This window comes from Ammodytes marinus (genome assembly GCF_949987685.1).
Source record: "Ammodytes marinus genome assembly, chromosome: 7".
NCBI classification, from domain to species: Eukaryota; Metazoa; Chordata; class Actinopteri; order Uranoscopiformes; family Ammodytidae; genus Ammodytes; species Ammodytes marinus.
In genome coordinates this window covers 6,990,993-7,012,677 of record NC_137211.1, presented here as the reverse complement: position 1 = coordinate 7,012,677, position 21,685 = coordinate 6,990,993, and the positions used below count along the sequence as shown (strand labels likewise).

The 21,685-nt window shown below is 42.6% G+C and overlaps 1 protein-coding gene across 1 annotated transcript in view; it reads right to left on the bottom strand.

Annotated features, from left to right (window-relative positions):
* LOC307253576 (inactive dipeptidyl peptidase 10) overlaps positions 1–21,685 on the bottom strand; it is a gene marked incomplete at its 3' end in the record, with an annotated part of 29,694 nt that overhangs the window by 5,324 nt on the left and 2,685 nt on the right. The window contains exons 2-15 of the mRNA XM_080031686.1: positions 15,001–15,100; positions 14,426–14,521; positions 14,157–14,251; positions 12,315–12,386; positions 6,471–6,523; positions 5,454–5,535; positions 4,812–4,932; positions 4,439–4,593; positions 3,679–3,776; positions 3,368–3,491; positions 2,926–2,967; positions 2,724–2,828; positions 1,704–1,795; positions 734–781 (exon numbers count right to left, since the gene is read on the bottom strand). Coding sequence (XP_079887812.1) covers positions 734–781; positions 1,704–1,795; positions 2,724–2,828; positions 2,926–2,967; positions 3,368–3,491; positions 3,679–3,776; positions 4,439–4,593; positions 4,812–4,932; positions 5,454–5,535; positions 6,471–6,523; positions 12,315–12,386; positions 14,157–14,251; positions 14,426–14,521; positions 15,001–15,100 — 1,283 coding nt within the window. The remainder of the gene's footprint in view (positions 1–733; positions 782–1,703; positions 1,796–2,723; positions 2,829–2,925; positions 2,968–3,367; positions 3,492–3,678; positions 3,777–4,438; positions 4,594–4,811; positions 4,933–5,453; positions 5,536–6,470; positions 6,524–12,314; positions 12,387–14,156; positions 14,252–14,425; positions 14,522–15,000; positions 15,101–21,685) is intronic.

Below are 21,685 nucleotides of genomic sequence, written 5' to 3'. Positions count from 1 at the left end.
AAAATTCCAAAAACGAGTCATCAAATTTGATAAACACCACCAATCTGGCCTTTACACAGCCCTTCAGTGCCAAGAGCTGGACACAGACCAGAGTGCCCTCCTTGCCAGCTGGTCCTGAAACTGTATGCCCCCCCCCCCACCCCACACACACACACACACACACACACACACACACACACACACACACACACACACACACACACACACACACACACACACACACACACACACACACACACACACACACACACACACACACAGTAGGACTAGAGTACACACACCAAACTATCTGGCCTTGAAAAATCACCTCAAAACAACAGGAAAATTATATCCAATATTATTAAGAACAGATTCACCAAATCACAAGTAAATCAGTATTATATTTACCCATAAAAATTGTCCATGGTGGAAGTGTGACTGTTAAAAAAACCGAAGGAAAACGTTGACAGTATAGAGACTGCAGGGAAACCGCCCGACCATGGAAACAGGCTGTCACAGGCAGATTGGGCGACCCGGGGAGGACAGGCTGTGAAAGCTTTGTCATTGAGTTTTTTGTTGAGACTAGGGATGGGACACTATAACATTTTATCACAAACCCTCAATAGACCAGTCCCACAACACATTATTAATCGTAGGGATAAGGTCTATACTGCATTCGCTTTGTAGCATCGTCAACAATCTGTGTTTGGTCAAGGTTATGCTGTTTATATCAAAGGGACAAAGCATTGTTTACCTGTATAGGTGTCTGCTCTGTCTGGATGCTTCTGTGCTCAGGAAATAGCTGATGATGATAAAAAAAATTAAAAAAAAACAATTTACTCCATGCTATTCAAGAACTCCACATCACCTTTGGCCATCTTCTTCACTTCATCCCGGTTATTCAGATCATCAATTATTCATGAAAAAATACATACATTTACATACATTTACTTATGTATGCCAACAAAATCATTATTACATTAAATTTGTAAAGCATCATATGCTATGGTGATTAAAAACATTTGTGCAGTGGGACATCAAAGTATGTTGACTGTGTGAATGTTAAAGGAATATTGTAAATTATGAAGACTGGTTTGGAGGCAAATAGCCGTATCAAACTATGTGCTTCAGGACTGTAAACAACACACTAGATTAACAATTGACTTCCCTTGATTCTCTGCTGCTCCCACCTCCTCAGTCAATCAGTCCATGAGGGCTTTCTGCCCCCAGCAGGATAAAGACAGACTTAAACAGTAATCTGTTTCTGTTTCAAGTGCAAGTAATCCTTTGCCCTCTTCGGCTAAACGCAAAGGCAGAGTCAAAGCCATTTCCTTTGGCCTTTTAACCAAGATTAATCCCACATGAAAAAGGGCCTTTATAGGTATTTTTTGGCAAGATAATCTTATTTTATTTTAGTATCGACATACAGTCATAGAGGTAGTAACAGTATCTATTAGTATTATGTTATCTTATCTCATTTCCCAAGTCTGAGCAATTTATTTAAAAAAAGCAAGATCTTATGTGTACTACTACCAATCCAGAGTCTGACTTCGAGAGTGAATTTGCTCTCCATTAGCCGACATATCAAGATCTCAGTTTAAAGCAAGAGATGATTATTTTAATGAACGCCACTGTTCTACTCCTGTACATTCAAAGTTAGGAGCTGCATGCAAGCTCTTAACAGTGCTGAAGGGTGACTCAACCCCTGGCCCCTGTATACGTACATTTTCCCAGCCTTCTCGTCCAGGGCGCAGAGCAAAGCGACGTCCCAGCTCCCTGATGTCAAAAAGCGGGGAGGGACGGAGGGGATGGCGGGCTGCGTTACACAGAGAAAGCAGACATAAAGAGGCAGATTTACAGAATAACAATAGGTAAAACAACACAGCAACCATGTGTAAGTTAAATAAAGATAGATGTATTCAGTTAAAAACCAAACAAACATTGTTTTTTCCATCACTGTTCAGTTTTGAGATTTTTGGCTATTTTGCTCCCAAAACTTGTTCTGTAAAAATGTTGGACACTTGAATGTTGTAAATATGAAATAAAGATTTTAACTCTGGCTTTATCCAGCATCGAGATTTTTGTTTTTTAAATATGTGCATATTAACGCATTATTAGTTAGATATTTCCAAATTTCAATATTTATTCAAACAAAAATTGTAATACAAAAAAACTATTGTTTTAATGTCAGTAATAAACTGGCAACGTTTCATGATGTATAAGTCAAAATAATATATTTTTAATTACTGTTTATTTTGACATTGGGACTCATTTAGCGAGACACAGGAGAGAAAATGTGGGATTTGCCAAAGTCTTTTCATTCTTAAACGAGGATCGGGACAAAAGAAACACAATGTCATTCCCCTGTTTACAGAATATGTTTACAAAAGAAAAAAACATTGTGAAAAACTCTTTTAATTGCCTCAATGGGGATTAATTCATTGTTAAACTGAAATGGCCAGAACTAAATTCCCTCAACAATGCAAATGGCAAACCACAATTAAAGTATTAATGAGTGAAATGATTAAAAGGGTTGTTTTGGTAGTTTGGGAGAAAATAGATAGGAAACTGTTCCTATATATAGTGTGGAAGGAGAAGGACAGAAGTAAGCAAACTACACTTTAGTATCTGTGCTGCTGAGTTCTGTGATCACACTGTCTTATGTTACCCCCTGTTGAAATGTTAATGGCCAAGTTTGTCAAGGGTGACACTAGGGTGTTAAAGTTAACCGCCTTCAAACAGACCTGGGATGAGAGAGCGGCAATGTGGTGAAACTCCCCACGAGCGCCTTGCTTTGCCGGCAGGATGGTATAAAAGACAGAGCCGTCTGCTGAAAACAACGGCACGTCCTGTCGGAAGAAATTTAAAAAAAAGTCAGTCCAGGAAGGAAGAAAGAGACAGTAGTGAAGAAAAGGTGTAAACATATTAAACATAAGTGATGCATACCTGTCGTTGGTTTTGCATTATGTCGATGGCCCTTTTCTGTTTCTGTCCATTTAGAATCACACAGCGTAGAGAAATATATTAGCCATCATGCCACTTACAATGCACTTACATCAACAGCTAAAGCTAAATCCAAGTTGCATCGTACACATGAAAGTTATGATGTTTAATGTTTATTAAATACACTTAAAGCATTGGCAATGGCTCACTGCAATCTGTGAGGATTTATAGGAGCAGTAAAGCAATAAAACACTTTAAGCACTGCATCAATGGAAATTCTTCCAATGCAGCAAATTACCTTAAATATTAATCCCGCTCCGTAGACATTATAAGGAAATCAATCCTAACTCCCGACCACAGTGTAAAATAAATTCTATTAGGAGCTGTAAATTGCAGCCGGGGCCGTGTGGAGATTACTATTGCAGAACGACTGATGACCACTCACCTCTGAGCATGCCCCTGTGGTGGCCTCGCACACGCACAGCACTGATTGGTTCTGGGCGCGATTCAGCCAGCGCACTGCGAGGCGCGTGCTGCTGATCCAAGTCACCATGGAGATGTAGCTGTCCCTGAATAGGCCATGCAGAAAATGATAGCAGTTAAAGAGGGTTGGGAGAAGTGGTGCAGTGAAACGGAGGAAAAAGAAAATAGCAGAGAGAGGAATTTGAGATATGCGTAATCATTTCTGACAGGTGGTGTCCCATGTCTTTAAAGGTTTATTCAGATTTTTTTTACAGAGATGTAACTAGGCTATACCTGGTACGCAGGGAGTCAGGAGGAATCATCTCCAGAGTGTGGGCCGGACCGTACAGATTCACCACAAACAGACTGGCTGATGGGATGCTGGAGCCCGCCTTGTGAGCGCAGACACAAGAAGAAATACATTATTAAATAAAAGTCTGAAGTTATCAAAGAAAAGTGAAGAAAGTTTCAGATAAACTTCAGATAAAATATTTTCAGCCAAGCTCTTCTTTCTGTCCATCACATTCGTCTTGACTGTAATGTCTCAACAACTACTTGCTACAGCTGATCTTTAATGGTGCCCTGACTTTTTATCCCCCCTGTCTTTACAGCTATAGCTCCACTAGCAGGTTAAACTTTTCACTCAAAGTTTATTCAACACAATGGTACAAGATATTGTACATTCACGGCGCATTAGGATGAATCCTATGATGTTGGTGATCCCATGATTTTATCTAGCGCAACAATCAGGTTGAGTTTTGAGTGTGATGTCTCATTTGGTACAGACATGATTTTTCCCTTTAGGATGAATTGTTATGAATTTGGTGATCGCATCAATATCTTTTCCACATAATTTTTTTCATTTCAATTTTTAACAACATGAAATATAACCTATTACATATAGTTTATAGTGGAACCTCAAACTGCATTGATAAAAAAAAATATTAGCAAAAATGTGCATGCTCTTTCTCTAAACTAATAGAGTACATGGTAAATGCTACATCTGCTCAGTTAGCATGCTAAATCAAGCATATATGCTGTAATAGATTTTTACCTTGGGATATGGGAAGACCACATTGGACGGGTATAGACCTCCTAGGAAGTGAGGTATCTCCATCACTGGTGTGGCAGAGTTGTTGATGCTGAGGTACGCCAGCCGGGCCCCGTCCATCGACCACCAGTGGGCGACATACGTCAAGAGCACTTCCTCTGTTTTAAAACACAATTGTTGTCTGTCAATCTAAAAGCATACAACTGCTTGCAAGGAGTCGGATCCGTAATTCTAACTTCCTACCTCCAGTTGTAAGTCACTTTTAATAAAAGCGTCTGCTAAATGACATGTAATGTAATTATTGTTGTTGTCTACTTGGGACTTTTTCAGGTTTTTTCAAGTGTGAAACAGTTAATGATGATGGAACACTTCCTACCTTCATAGGTCCAATCAGAAAGCCCGTTCACCACACTCTGTTCCGGGTCGGCGGTTGTGAGACGCAGGGCTCCGCTGGTCACACTCTGCTTGTAGTAGATATCTCCGTCCGACACATAGGCCTGGCATGAGCAAGCACAGACAGACAGCGCCAATCCATTATCAACCACTGCACAGTTGCAGCAGCCCCTTAGCTGGCTGTTTGAACTGAGCGTCGGACACCTTCCAAGTGTGAGCGAATCACGGGCCAACATACACACACACACATACTGTAAGTCAGAGCCAAAGCATATTTACAAGCCAGGTAATATGCTGCGGATGAGCACCGACATAGCAGCAAAAAGCAATTACATTACGGATAGGGTAGATGAATTATATTATGAAGTGTAAAACAAGCCCCATTATAGTAACACAGCCCACTGCAGTCACCTCTACGCTGGAGTTCATCTCATAATGACAAAGAATTTAAATCCACTGATGTTATCCTGAAAATAATTCCAACACAGACTGCAGTATAATGGATCATAATAAAGGTTGAGAAAATCTGTACATCACTTTGACAGATATATTCAGGTGTATCTTATCCGACAAAGACACAGGTGACACATTGATGAATAGGCAAATGAATAATGGCCCGGCTTACCAACTGGTTCCCCTGAGGCCCCCAGGAAGCGTATTGTAGCGCTGCCTTCTGCCTCTCAGGAGGGTTGAGCTCCAGCAGATCCCTGAAACACACACAAACACCCAGACATAAGCCCTTCCTTTAGGGACCATCGCCACGTTTAAAGCTCCTCCGAGGTTCGTCCATGCTCTGGCCTTGAGCTTAAGTAGATACTGGATTGTAAGGACAAAAAGAGCAAGATGCAGAGAGGGGGAAACGAAAACAGAGAATGGGATTGGGTCATGCAAGAGCATTTTCTTCCCTCCTAAGCACACTCAGGCAATGATAAACACTGCAGGTCCCCCTGAAACACCTTTTCAGAACCGTCCCTTCGAAGTCCACAGAGTTTTCCCACTGATAAAATGCTGAATGAGTATCAGGCAGTGAAATCTGAAGTACAGTACAAACTAGGGGTGTAAGGAGGATACATCGATATAGATCGAAATATTGATTAATTGGCGAAAGATCGTACCATATCGATGCAAAGCCAAAAGCTGTCTTTAATATACACTTTGATTTTGACAATCTCTCTGCACTCTGAGCGTGATACTATTTCCACTAGAAGAATGGATTGTTTTTAATTTAAATATATGGAAGAAAATAAATTGGTTAAATCATATTGTAGTTGTTTGTGATATAAATGTAAATATGATATCGTCTCATATCTATCACAAAGCCCTGAATCAAATCGAAGTTGTATCCTGGAAGACTTTGTGATATTAGCAAATATCCTATTGTCCAATGAAACGATCTAATATCGTATCTTGATGAAACTAGCGATTTACACCCCTAGTACTAACCTCACCTCGGGGTATGGAACCTGGAAAGAAGAACACCAACGAATGAATGCATGTCGGACGGAAACATGAGGCTCTAACTGGACGAGACACACTCTGGGGCGGGGGGAGAGTTTGTTTCAATCTGCCGGTCTGCTTTGCTTACATTGGTTACGCTCATGCCTGGTGCAGCCCATGCAAGAGCATTCATGATTCCACCTACCCATTAGCCACAGTGAAGATAGCATAGGAGGCTGTGAAGGACTGAGAGAACACCTGAAAGAGGTAAAGGATATCATGCACACACAGTTGTGCCGAATTTAGATGACAACACACACACACACACATATTTTAGTGCTGACACACAGACACGTGTAAAGAAAGTTAAAGGTGCAGTGTGTAATAATGTAGATGTTGGTGTCATTTAGTGGTGAAAGTTCTGGAATGATTTGTGTCTACCCCTTCTGTTAAAATAAATTAAAGATGCTGCGGTGGCCTTCGAGGACAATAAGCTAGTTACTAAAGAAGGCATCATCCACCACTGCCTCAAGTCTTTCCACAAAATCAAGCAATGAGGTTAAATTGTATTTAGTTATTTATTCTAAAGTACTTATCCTTCGTCTTCCAATACAACAGGTGCATTTCCGGTACCCACTTAATATAAAAACACATATGGCTGTGAAGTTTGTCCGTTCTGTCCTACTGTACTGTTTTAAAAGAAATAACTTGTATTTTCAAGCGATTATATACTTATTTAAAGATATTATGAATATTAGTCTGTTCTGAAAAACGCCAATTCCCTTTACACACTGCACCTTTAAGGGGAAACAAAGGCTATGAAGGACACTGCTGAGGCCGACCTTAAAAATGAGCAATATGCAACAGGAAGCTGTGTTTGCTGAAATTTCTTCTGAAATCACTGCAAAGCATCACACCAAGTGGCTCATTGCTTTTATAAAGGGGTAAGCAACACACCATTATAATAAAAAAAATTAATCAAGGGAATGTTCAATGAACCTTAAACTTAAAATAATGTAATCTAATTATTTTACCCCAAAAAAGTGGCATTGGCAGCAAAGTGCCTCATACTGTAAGGATATGTAAATGTGGTAATCTTCACCACGCAGTATTTTAATGTGGCTTGTGCTTGTTACAGAACCAACTCCCAGCACATTCAATTCATTTGGCTCATTGAATCACTGGCGGCACATTTCATCCATGTTACATCAGTTTTGTGGTCACGTCTGAACAACAGAAAATTGGGACCACAGGGACCCTTAAGACAGAGTGAAATAGACAACATGAAAAAGACGTGAGGTGAAAGCAAGAGCACAGAGACTAAGACATACATTCCTATTAAATGGCTTCATTATACGGCTAATATCCTTCCCACTGTGATCTACTGTGGCTGGCAACTCTGTCGCAAACCTGACACGAGCATCAGTGGCTCGATGATTAATTAAATGAGCATACTGAAGAAGACTAAGGGACCAGAATCAATGAATGTATGACATGTGTATGTCCTGTATGTGTGTGTGTGTGTGTGTGTGTGTGTGTGTGTGTGTGTGTGTGTGTGCGTGTGTGTGTGTGTGTGTGCGTGCATGCGTGCGTGCACGTGTTAACCACAATTGATCACAGCATTACCTGATGAATACTAGGAAATATATCGATTTTTACCATTCTTTTTTTCTCTCTCTCTGTCTCTCTCTTTCTCTCTCTCTCTCTCTCTCTCTCTCTCTCTCTCTCTCTCTCTCTCTCTCCCTTTCTCTCACAAGCCAAGAGTTGAAAGCAGGCTATTTTCCCATTGACCCCTGAAAGCCCAAACCTGCTGGAAAAAACAGTCCCTAAAGAAATGAAATGTCACATCCTCTACAGAGCACGCTTAGCAGTGAAATTGGATTTCCGGGTTGTTTGTCTGTTGTTGGAAAATGCAAGGACGGAGTTACGCGAGGGGGTAAAGCCGCAGGGGTAAAGTAAGGGTAAAATGAATTCTAGGGCCGTCTAAATGAAATTGAAATTTGATTGCGGTGTAAAGTCTTAGCACGAGGGCCAAAGGGGCGTAAAGGGAAAGAGCTGGTTACAGCCAGTTCTGAGTCTTTTTTCCCCTTTCTTCTCTATTATCAAAATGCCTTATGTGTACACAGCATTGACAGAATACATTTTACTTTGAGGAATAGAGGAAATGTAATGTTTGAACTGTCCGTTAAAGGCAATGAAACAAGGATTCTTTCATGTAAATTTAATTTACTCATATTGAATTCAATATTCGGCCAAAATAATAATAAGTGTTTTTCTGTTTATTATTTTTCATTGTCCAAGCCACACTTTTCTCCACCGTAAGATAATAAGGCACAAAGATTATGCCAGAAATCCTTCACAATACAGCACTGCCAAAATAAATGTAGGCCTACGAAATAAATAATCAATATCTCTTTTAAAACATTTGTATTACAGTTTAAGGCTGGGTATAATCTTTGAATGAGAAATAGGTAAATTCTCGTATTTTGTGTTTTTGTGTGCTTCTACTTGATTTACTAAACTTAAAATGATTTGTTCCCAGTTTAATGTCTAGAACGGCCAGAAAATAACTGCAAGAACAGGAAGAGGAAGAAAGGAAATGGTCAAAACACCAAAGGAAAAAGTGAGTGAGGGAGATAGAGGGAAAGAAACAAAGGCAGGAAGGGAGGAAAGGATGCTGACAGACAGCCAGAGTCGACAGCCACTCCACACTGAACTGAAGGCCCACTCTTGAGTTAGAGGGAGTATCACTCACAGCACCAAAGGGGGCAGCACATGGCACCGGCACCATGTTCAATCAGCTGTTCATGATTTGTTAAGGAAAACCCGGGAGGTTCTGCCCGTGATTTATCATTAAGAGGCCGGTGGCGGAGGCTCTACGTTACTGTGTGTCTTTGTGATAAACAGTCAGAGCCACCGAGAGCATCTGTCTTTTTGGAGAGGCTTGGAGAGTGAATACAGAGTGAACGTGGCTGCCAGTAGCATATCATAAATCCTAAAGAACGCTCTTCTGCTTCCCACACACACACACACATACACACACACACACGCGCGCACACACACACACACACACACACACACACACACACACACACACACACACACACACACACACACACACACACACACACACACACACACACACACACACACACACACACACACACACACACACACACACACACACACACACACACACACACACTCACACACACACACACACTCCTCCTCCTCTCTCCCCAATCCATGCCGCAAAAACCGTGGGTTTGGGGGCACAACACACAGATTAAACACTCATAAAATGGCGTGACAAACGTATCAAGATTACAACACCCCCTTCGCATCAGCAGCCCAGCTATCGGGATCCGCCATACACTGCAAGATGCACAAAATAGCGATAACCTCGATTCCCTCTTCAAATTGTAGCATTTCTAAGCAGTCCCACAATGCATTGCCTCTTAGCAGAACCCATCGGCGCTTGCTTGCTGCAGAATGCACACTGCACACACGACTCGGCTTGGCATTTTATTTGCCCCTAAACTAAACTGTCTTGGCAGCTTTCTCATCCTTATCTCATCACTCCAGGAAACCACCATCTCCTCTAAACTATCTTGCGATCACTCTATTAAGTATATGAATAGCTCTTCTCATTCATTTGCCATCTCTCCTCTTTTATGCAAACCTTTAATTCAAACAGGTTTTAAAGGAAATACATTTTCCCCATAGGGAGTATGCTTTCTCTTGCTCCCATGTGGCCGAGTCCCTAACTCACTCCTATGTATACCCTCATCCCAAAATCCATTTATTTTCACCCAGCAGGCACAAAACCCTCCCTTAAGCCTTCAAAGCTAATACGAAATCCAGAGAAGCCTTTTAACTTTACCCGCCGCCTGCTCATCCATTTCTTTCTACCGCAGCTCTCTCCTTTTAGTACCTCTGTCATTCTTTGATAACCACTCTGATTCATTGCAACTGGGCAGTGCATCTAAGGGCAAATGGTGCATAACCCATTCTGCCCCCCATTCCCCTCCATCACATAGGCTCTGCTCTGTACTGTTCTCAGCTGAGTTTCTGCTCCTCTTTCCAAACACCAAAGCCGGTGCCTTGGCGCAAACTGCTTCAGTCAGCACAAACCCCCCCAGAGATAGACAGGAGAAATTGAGTGAGAGCGGGGAAGATGAAGGAGGCTGGAATGGCCCCCAATCCATGCGCACAACATGTCAACCGTTGTCACACTCAGGCAGAATAGATCCATTTTAAAATATAAGAATGATTACAGGTGGCGTTCCCCCCACTCCCACTCTGATTTCTTGGAGAGTGAATACAGTACACACTAGGCATACAAATGAGAGATCGACCATTGCTGCTGACATCAAAGGAAGTATGCTAACGACATGGCAGACATCCACCAAAGCAACCCACGCTTTAGAGATCTGAGATATCTGAAAAGCGATTGAACGTATGTTAACCGTTCAATAATTCAGTCGAAATTGACACAGCAACAGGCACCATTGGTCCATACGTTCCCCCTAAGCCCCAAACACAAACATACAGAAAATATAATACGCAGTGTTTGGAGCAAAAGCAGATCTCTTAAAGGTGCAGTTAGCCATTCTGGAGGACACTAGTTGTGAAAATCACTTTTTGTCAAAATAAGTGAATATCTCCTTACGTTTCACTACCTGTCCGTACTGGGTGCGTTGCAAAGGAATCTGGTGTTAATACACAGCCTAGACTCTGTAAACTGGTATGTGAACAAAGAGGCCAACTGTAGCCAACAAGAAGCCTGTTTACAGAGTGTAGGCTGTGTATTAACACTGTTTTATTTTCAGCGCACACACAGTACGGACAGGTATCAGATTGTGAGGAGATATTCATTGATTTTGACAAAAAGGTGATATTGACAACAAGCCTCCTCCAGAATCACTTACTCCACCTTTAAGGAAACCCAGGGAGATGGAAGAGGCAGAGAGTTGAGAGTACGGGAGGGCTGGGAAAAACTGCTTTTTTAATAAAAAATGTGGAGAGATTGTGCTGCTGAGGGCTTTCATTTCCTCCTAATTCTGTTTTCTCTTCTCTCGCCGATTACTTGCACATCACACAAGCTCGCCTGCCCTTTGAGGAACGACTGCACTATTTATTAACGGTGCGGGTATTTACAGAGCGAGACGGCAGGTTGGTTGGGGGGGGGGGGGTTGGAGGCGGTGAGGTGAGCTGAGCTGAGCTGTGCGGTGTTAATGTAAAGGGGAGAAATAGATCTATGCTCTGTGTCGACCACCAGTGCTTATCTGAAACCACCTGCGATTGTGATTCTCGTCAGCTTCTCATTAAAATTCTCCACCGATGTTACGTGGCCGATTCCATTACCCTGGCTCCAACTTTACCTCTCCATCTCCTTCACTTGCCCGTTCTCCATCGGCACTCGTTACACACAGACACACACACACACACACACACACAACCACACACACACACACACACACACACACACACACACACACACACACACACACACCTACACACACACAACCACACACACACACACACACTTCACACCGCTCACTCACTCTGAGCTTTTCCTCACCCCCCCTACACCTTCTGCCATCAGCCAGTTTAAATATTCAACTCCCAATATGTCATCCCAGTCATTTGGCGGGCGCTGTTTTAGAGCCAATTCTGCTGCAGTAGCAGAATGAGAACAACACACACACAGACACACACACACACACACACACACACACACACACACACACACAGACACACAGACACACACACACACACACACACACACACACACACACACACACACACACACACTCCTCAATCTCTTGGTTTTCTTTCTGTAAGACTCTGATTAGGATGCATGACACTGTTGCTTCGCAGCCACTACTGGCCTGATAGACATGGTATGTGGAGCAGTAACAGCTTGTCTTTGATACTTGTAGATAATTTATGGCCCTGGATGTTTTTCTGAAGGTAAAAACACTTGACGGTGCCTGTCTGGAATAAATGTGAGTCAACTTGGCATTCAGGAGAAGAAAAAACTTACCGGTCGAATGTTGTATGCCAAGAGGACAAACATCTTATCTGCGGACACTTGGAATTTAGTAGTGGTTAAGTCCTGTGGAGAAGAATGAATAAATAAATAAAAATTATACAACACATCATCAGCAACCTCAATTTGTTCTTGGGTTGGTGTGCTGAATGTTAAAGTATTTTCGTTCGTAACAAATTGTACAATCTGACATGTGGAGTTCCCCAGGGGTCAATCCTGGGACCCGGCTTATTCTCTCTTTGCACGATTACTAGGACACACTTGTTGTTAGTTTGGGCTCCAATTGCTATGCCATCGCTATGCAGATATTTTATTGGCAAATTCAGGGCAGCAGAAACACAATGAGAACACAAAGTTTAATAGTTATCACCTTTGAAGCTCACAAGGCTTATTTGCATTTGAACATCCAGTTCACACCATAGATAGTAAACAATAGGTTCACACACACAGAGCAACATTATTATTATTCATTTGAAGTCGTGTTTGCGGACACCTTGGGAACGTAGAAGACCAATATTCACTCTCTTAATGATCTCTACCAAAACCAGAGGGAAATATCTTGCTTTTTATCTGCTAAAAGCTCCACTGTGTTCACCAGCAAGTCTCTAACTGTATTATTCTTTTCTGTTCTGGTTGGTGCTGAGAAAATGACTTTGTGAGAGCAGTGAGAGTGAATTCAAACCCCGCTATATTGCTCCTAAAGCAGCTGAGGGGAGCGTAAGGTTGGAGTGATATTCCTTGGAGGGCTCATAACTTATCACTACGATACAAGCGACACCTTTCACATCTTCACAAATCATCATTGTCATTTGATTCATCGCTTTTACAAAAGAAATATGAATCATTAAGACACAGCGGAAACTGAAGTGAAAGCTCCCCTATACACATCGGCATTGTGACATATTTTTCCAAGTGAAACTGAAAGGCAGTGTTGCTTAGTTACATGAGGGATTTCTATCAAATGGTTTAGAGAATATTAGGGCATATTTCTGACCTGTAGACAACAGACAACTGGCCTTCACAGACCGCTCATTCTTCTATGATATTACAAAAGGAGGAGGAGGTGGGACCTTGATTTAAGTAGACCTCAATACGAGGCTGAATCACACTTTTTTGGATACATATACTGTACATGCCTTAGTTCAAGATGAGTCATACCAAATACTGCAGTGCTCTACAGAAAGAGAACAGAGCTGCATTTAAATACATCTGAAAACAAATTTATAACTTCCTTACCCTGATTTGCTTCCTACTCTTTTGAACAGTTCTTGCTTCTTTTTTATTTAAATATTCGAAATATGATTTGTTATATTCTTTTTTCATTATAACACTGCAGTTGAACAGTGATACACACAAAACACGTTTCATTTACTTGCTTTGTATCTTAACAATTGTTTTTTTTAGGGAAACCCCATGTGCCTCTCAGTATCTTCTATACAACAAAATATGTTTTTATGTTATTGGCAACAACCGCAATTCCTAGGAGACTCGTTCCCAACCTGACAACACAACCGTGCTTTAAGCTCCTCCGTGTTGACCCATATAAGTATTTCAGTATCACGCACAAGCAGCGTTCAAAATCATACCCTGTCCTTGCATGGAAAATGCTCTTAGAAGGGACACGTTTAGGGCTCACACAGCAGCCAGATTTGGGGCGAGATGATGGTATACTGTCACTGTGTCGAATCTGTTTTTGTCTGAGCTGTGGGATGTGGAACAGCGGGACTCTATACTGCTTGTTTCTCTCTCTCACAGTAACTGCATCCCCAGTCCATTAGACCTTCTGTCTGCCTGTTATCAGCCGATCAATCCTGAGATGTGTACTCTGTAACTCACCAGTGAGCTGTTGTCCAGCAGAGTGGAGGTCAGGTTGCTGTTGAGGCTGAACGATAGAACGTGCCCCTCTCTGGTGCGGATGGCCACTTCGTTTTCTAAAGGGTTTGAGGAGGATCAAAGGAAAAGGTTGTGTGTTAATGTGTTATTAGAGTGATGACTTGAAACCACAGAGACAGTAGTTAGGTCTGCAAACCAGTGGCTCGGTTTTCAGGTGGGATCATTAAAGTGGTTTTAAAATGTCATGAGTCGGGAGTAATGGGGAAGCTTACCGTTCAACCACGCCACACTGGGGTCGTGAACTTTGAACTCTTCACTCTCCAGATCCTCCATAGTGAGATGGGAGCGCAGCAACAAATGAGATTCATCTTTGGAGAAAAGACACAGACTTCATTAATTCATCAAAACCTGGTTCTGTTTTTAGTTGCATTTTTACTGTCACTGCTGTTTGTCACATTTGTAAAATGCCTGCCCATATTATGTCTCTCTTTAAAGCAAAGCAAAAGTTTTATATTTTGGGAAATACGCTTGTGTCCTCGGGCTCCTCCCAGATTCAGCGGATGATGTTTCAGCGGGCTTTGTTACAAATATGCCAAGATGGATACCCATCTTTTATCTGTGTCCATCCATCCGGGCTACCTGTTTCCCCCGTTTACAGTCTTTGTGCTAAGCTACACTAATTTACCGCTGGCTGTGGTATATATTCCCCTAAAGACATTAAATTATTATCAATATTCTCATCTAACTCTCCACCAGAAAGAGATATAGTGAATTTCTCCAAAAATGCCCACATTACAGCAGCTCTCTCTACTTTGTTGCATGTGCTCTTCCAAACAGCGTGTCATACCAGGTGTGAGGACGATGACGGAGAGGATGACCATGGACATGACAGCCAGGATCACTACCATGGCGATCCTCCGTGGGGGACCTTCTGAGCTCCCCATGTCCTGCATTGGAAAAGAGCAAACACACACATACATGTTTGTACGGCTATACTTGTGAGAGAACTCATTGATATACTGTAATGCAGTCCCTAGCCCCTTACCCTAACCATCAGAACTAAAATGCGGCAATGCCTAATCCCAAACTATTACATTAACCCTGAACCTTATACTACTGTAGTAGCCTCAACCTTAAAACCTTAAGGCCTGTCCCGAAGTGCGAACCAGCCAACTTTTTCCTCACTTTCTAACAATCTACTCACTGCTAAGGTCTAAAACTCAAATTGGTTCTCATAAAAATAGTTGTACAAGTACACACTAACACACGCACGCACACACGCACACACACAGAAACACACACACATCCACACACACACGAAAACACAAACAGAATGATGAATGCGAGCACAGGCAAACAGTAGGACATTAGTGCTGCTTCATTTCCACAGTCTCACAGATTTTTCTCCCCGACAGGCATATTAGTACAGGGATCCTCGGGGGACTTGAGACCAGTCTTCAGCATCACAGAGACCTCGCTGAATTACACAGATTTTCCGTGTGAGAACTGCAAAAAAATTGTTGCATAGCAGCGATCAGACACTAATTGTAGCAGCAATTTTGGCCTGCTGCGCCATCATTTTTCTTCGCCGTCGCCTCATTTCACCTGTTACACGACTGACAGGCCTTGTGTTTTCCTACCGCATAGGAGCGATGGTTGGTGGTGGTGCATTTTATAGAAAAATGTTACCTACTTCGAGTGCTTTAGTGGATGAGGATTTATCTAACAGCTCTGGATCAAGATGTTAATGAGGCAATGAAAATAAGAAGTCGATGGGACTGTATAACTGTGAATCAAAATTCAGTTATCAACAGAGCAAAACCTCAAATCTCGGATGTCGTCCTTGTATAGCCCCCTCTGGATGCGATCAGGGGGAACTGATGGAATGAGCCTGCATTGGTGTCTGTGACAATTAAACACAATTGCTTGCTGTTCCCAGGCTGGCTGCGCTCGACTCCCTCATAATGTGTGGCTGGCACTTCTGGAGCCACACGGCCGCTGGAGTGTGAGATATCAATCACAGAGCTGCTGTAACATTCAGCCTTCATTATGGTAGCCCGCGCCTTTGGCTTAAAGCTTTTGAATGTCGGTTTCATGCAAGCCATCACCAAACCACTTGACACAAAGTTGATTAAGCCTTATCAGCTCCACAAAACTCTCCTTGTATTTCTCAGTATGACAGCATTTACAGTTGAATCCACTGCTAAGACAAAAACTGGACGTACAGCAGCAGGTAGAAAATCAATGTGGGATCACCGACAGTGTTGTTGTCATTACTCCGAATTACTCATAAGGGTGACATAAGTTACGCTTTATAGATTTAACCCTCACGACCTGGCTGGGTTATAATCGGCTTCCTCTGGGCCTTAGGGACGCGGGCAACAGAAGTAGAGCATCTCTGTAGCCCCTTTTACACAGCCAGTGAAAGCCGGGAATATGCCGGCCTTTCGGCCCTCCCCCCAGCTGTGTAAATGCGACAGTTGCGGAACGAGGGAAGAAAGGTGCGAGTGATCGTTCCGGGAATTTTACTACCTCGGGGGGTAGTAAGATTCCCGACACGATCAGTTCCGCCTCTCTGTTTAAATGCTCCAGCTTGTTGTTGCGGAACAGGGGGGCGTTTGACGTTCCATAGTCTACGTTCTAAACATGCGACCATGTTAGCAGTTGAAGGACGTGTGTTTAACATTAACCACGGCGGTCTGATGTCCCGTAAAAATCACCAAATAAAAGGAACGGTGTATAATCTAGCTGATCATAAGGTCCGTTGCTCAATCCAAACCCCCGCGCTTCATTTTGCAGAGTGTATGAGTCTATTTCTGCCCAGGAGAAGTTGTACAATGGAAAGCTAGGCTAGGCTAAGTAAGGGATAAAGTATAGCGAACGGGTCACTTGCTAGAAATAAAGACCGACAAGCTGAAGCAGGAGCCCGACGCGCAGCGGAGGGCTCTTGTTCAGCTTGAAGGTCGACCTAGTAACGGGGGAATAGTCTGCTCGCCCCGCTAGACTGTCTGCTTCAGCTGACCGAAGGCTCCGGCTCAGCTGTTAGCCACAGAGCTACTGTTTTGCTAACACCTGAGCGTATATCCACACTTTATTTCTGTCTACAGTAACGTGACTTCACACACTGTGTGTATGTCTGATTGGCAGATCGCTGCCCTCACAAAGAGACTCGCTCACAACCAACCTGTCACACACACACACACACACACACACACACACAGAGGTGAAGCGGTCGGATTGATTTTGTCAGTTTGGTTAACTGTCCCAGTGATGTTGGACTCAGCGCGTAGCGAGATCAACTGGCACATCGTGGGGACAGTAAAATACGGCCCTCTTACTGCAAGCTCCAGCACTTCTGCTCTCAATTCACCGGCCATTGTTGTTGTTGTAAAGCAGCTGACCGGCGCGGCGCTAAATGTTTACGTCACACCTGACGCTGTTTACAAGCACCTCTTTCATTCCGGAGGCTGTGTAAAAGGGGCTACTGATGCGCCAGCAGGCCGGCGTTGCTTGGTTCTGTGTAAATAACACAGAAGCAAGCAAAGCCGGCATATTGGAGTGATGTTGTTCCGTCAATATGCCGCAATCTCTGTGTAAAAGGGGCTTGTGATTCACTGGTTGACAGATTGCTGTACTTCCAGTTCCCTTGGTGACACCAGCTGTCCCTGTGGTCTGTACTTTTGGCCAAACGATACAGTAGCTCCAATATTATCACCTAGCACTTTTCTCTCTCTCCAAAAACACACACTTCTTTACCTCCCTTCACCTTCTGACTTAAAGCCCCTGGTACATGGGTTATTAAAGTGCCGACAACTGACAATATGTCTACACAACTGGGATCAAAATATCTTTAGAAACAACTTTTCAGAAAAGTGAAGCTAAACAGTAGGCTCAAAGTTGTGTCAAAGATTTCTAGACACAGAGGGGTTTCTGAAGTTTTCTTTTATGCCTCAAATCAAATTTCATTTATTTCGATCAGATAAAAATCCTTGATATACAGTTTTCATCACTTCTCAGAATTTCTTTCGGAAGATTTCACCATGGTATATTAAAAGGAGTCGGTTCACTTTTGTGCCCGAGATGAATAGAAGACAAAGCCGGCTCTACCTTGAATGATTGCCAGCGGTGTGAAGCTCCTGCCAAGGTCTCATCTTTAATAAATCTTCTTGGCTGCCATACCATAACATGTTCAAATTAAAAACCTGTGCCAGTTAAACCTGCAGGGACAACTTCTAATGATGTTTGAAGTTGAACTTTCAGCGCAGGCTGGTGCTGGGTGATGGATCTCCAGGACTCTGTGTCTATCTACTGGCCTTACGAACACTCTCATTTAATCTCATTCTCCTGCTCTCTTCGCACCCAATCTCTCAGTGGACGACCACAATCATTCTGCCATCAGATAAAGAAAGCCACAGTTATCTAGGATCGGTTTGGGAGTGTACAGCGTATACTGAATCATTATGCATTTTGAGAACTTTCTTTTCTTTTACATATACCCAGTTTGTTTCACTATAACAAACTGGGTATATGTAAAAAATGAAAAGCAGCGGTTAAAAGTGGAGTCAGCGATTCTAGAGAATGTTTGTTATGTTGTCAAATTCACTTTTCATCAAAATCAGTGAAATCTCCTGACGATCCGACAGCTGTATATACTGTGTATGCACTGAAAAAAATCTGGTGTTAAAGAGGACCTATGATACTGTTTGACTTTTATGACCTATAAACGTTGTTATAATGATTTATAGTCATGTTTAACCATACTAGCTTATCAAATAATGACATACATGCATTTAGACGTATTCCCCGCTGACCGTCTGGGGTGGCTGTGCAGAGCACTAAACACTAGGGCAGCCGGTCGAGAAATCACGTTTTCAAATCGGTTCAGAATTTCCTGATATTCTTGTCGTCACGAAAAGCGGATGTTTCCATGTATGATAATGCTGCTCAGGCAAGCTCCGGCCATGCCCCCACCTTCCTGCTCTCAAATCTCCCCGTGCGCTGCTGAAAATGTTCCGGAAGGAAGGTAACCAATCACAACGGAGTGGGGTTTGCAGGAGGGGAGGGGGCGGAGAAGCACAAAGCCAAGTGTGGTGAGAGACTGCTGTGCTTGCTAGGGTGAGAGGAAGAGTGTCCCGAAAATCTACATGGTTTTTTGTGATGTGTTTCCTGTCAAGTTGCTCTATAGCAGTTTTTAACAAGAAATTAAGACCAGAAAAGTAGTATAATAGGAGATATTTAATGAACAGGCTCTGTAAAAGGACAAGATGCTGTTTACATACCCTTTGTTTACATAACAGTTTACAGAGCCTATGTTGTGTATTAACACCAGCGCACACACACAGTACGGACAGGAAGTGGATAACTGATTTTGACTAAAAGTGATTTTGACAAAAAGTGTTCTCCAGAATCACTGACTCCACCATGGATATGGTTAGACATTAATCATGGTAAGACATCAAAAAACATAAATAAGGAAGGAGACATTTGAAATTAAAATTCTCCACTTGACTGACTCATCACATAGTGTATTCATATCCAAGTTCTCAGTCCAATTACTGTGTGCAACGTGAGTGCCGAAACATCCTCCCAATAGCTCCAATCAGCACAGCTCCTATCATTCCCCCAGCCACAAGACCATGGTTTCCAATTAAGGTTGTATCGTCGGTGTAAAGCCAGACTGGGAAAATCCCACATTTGGTTTGGAATGAGGGGTTTTTGTCACACATATGCAAATGAGGCACAGATTGAGCCGCCGAGCAGAATCCCCAGAGAGAGACAGAGAGCGAGAGAGAAAACTCACAAAGCAGCTCTTGTGGCGACTGGATGCTGATGACAACGCACAAGGGAACTGAAAGCACCAGCACAAACTGCTGGCACAGGTGAACAGATGAGAAGCGGAGCTGTATGACGGACAGGACGCAAACGCAGCGCTCTGATGGACAAGAAAATATTTCACGGAGCAGGTTTTTCTGCTGAGCCCGATCAAAAATGAATCACACACACAGACCACCAGTGGTGGGCTATCTATTTTATTCAGAAGGCATAATTCCACAGGAGCTGGAGTAGAAGCCAATATGAGGTGTCAGTCAAACACCACACAAGGTGCGAGAATGCAAATAAAAAGGTCTTTATGTTTATGGATAACTCTCATTGTGGATTTCCCTTGAGAGTATATTTTTTTGGCGAACCACATAGATCTGCATTATAGAATAGAAAGCTCTTACATTTGCCAGCAGAGCTATATGGGGATTTTCACTCAACCAAATGAGAGAATCGATCAGTTGTACAGTTGTACAAGATCCAAAGGGGAAACAATTAATCGTGAGAATACAGCCATAAAGGACACTTATAGGCCGACACCCTCTAGGCTTTGCACTGCTCCTTGCTGAGTGTGACATTTCCATGTGGAACACCAAGGACCTAGTGTTGTTGAGACCTTTTTATCATTTCAGCTTAAAAATCATACTTATCGGACTGGAACCGTTTATTAAAACTGCACCGAAACAGATTCCAGCTAACTGGCTCAGTTTCCTCAGAGGGGCCATATACACACAATCAAACAATTCCAACTGTATTGATTCAGTTCTGCACACTAGAAAAATGCAAGCCACACATCTACTCAATCTGCACAGCATGCAACACACAACTAGGTTGTGCAGAATCCGGGCGCTGCAAAGAATTCATAAATTAGACTCCTGAGGCCTCCTTAACTCCATCTCCTTGTGTGTGTGTGTGTGTGTGTGTGTGTGTGTGTGTGTGTGTGTGTGTGTGTGTGTGTGTGTGTGTGTGTGTGTGTGTGTGTGTGTGTGTGTGTGTGTGTGTGTGTGCCCATGCGTGCGTGAGTGTGTGTGTGTCTGTGTGTGAGGCATGGAGAATCCCACAATAAATGACTGTACATGCACAAGAATTAGTGAACCAGTGCAGTCTGTTTGAGGAAATATGGTTCTGAATTATTTGCATACACACCCCTTACCATCCTTCACCTAACCTTATTACAAACACCACATTGGCAGAGGCATCACTGATACAACCACCACCATAGAAAAGGGGTTGAGATCTATTGGCAGACACATACAGCACTCAATACAACCAATACAACACGCTCCTCATTTTAATGATTCACTGTAATTACTCACGGGGCAAAGCTGTAGATTATCAACTAACCCACGCATGTATTACCATGTCAATAATCTCTCACTGGCTCATTTCAAACAAAGGTCATCATTAGGACAGGATGTGAATACAGTGTGTTTGGAATAAATGGCAACCAAGCTGATTTGGTATAGTGAGATACCATCACAGAAAAATATCGATCCATATCTAGGCCATGTTTTATCACAATCCAGAAGAATATATCCCGTTCTCCTGTTCTCATCCCACACACCATTTCTCCCATTGTGTTACTCATCTTTAAAAAATGAAAAAGCAGTAGGCAGTATAGACACACCATATGTGACTAACTGGGCCGATTTGCCCTCCAGGCTATACAGCCAGACAATGCAGCATGCACACAAGCCCTGTGTGAAATGAAA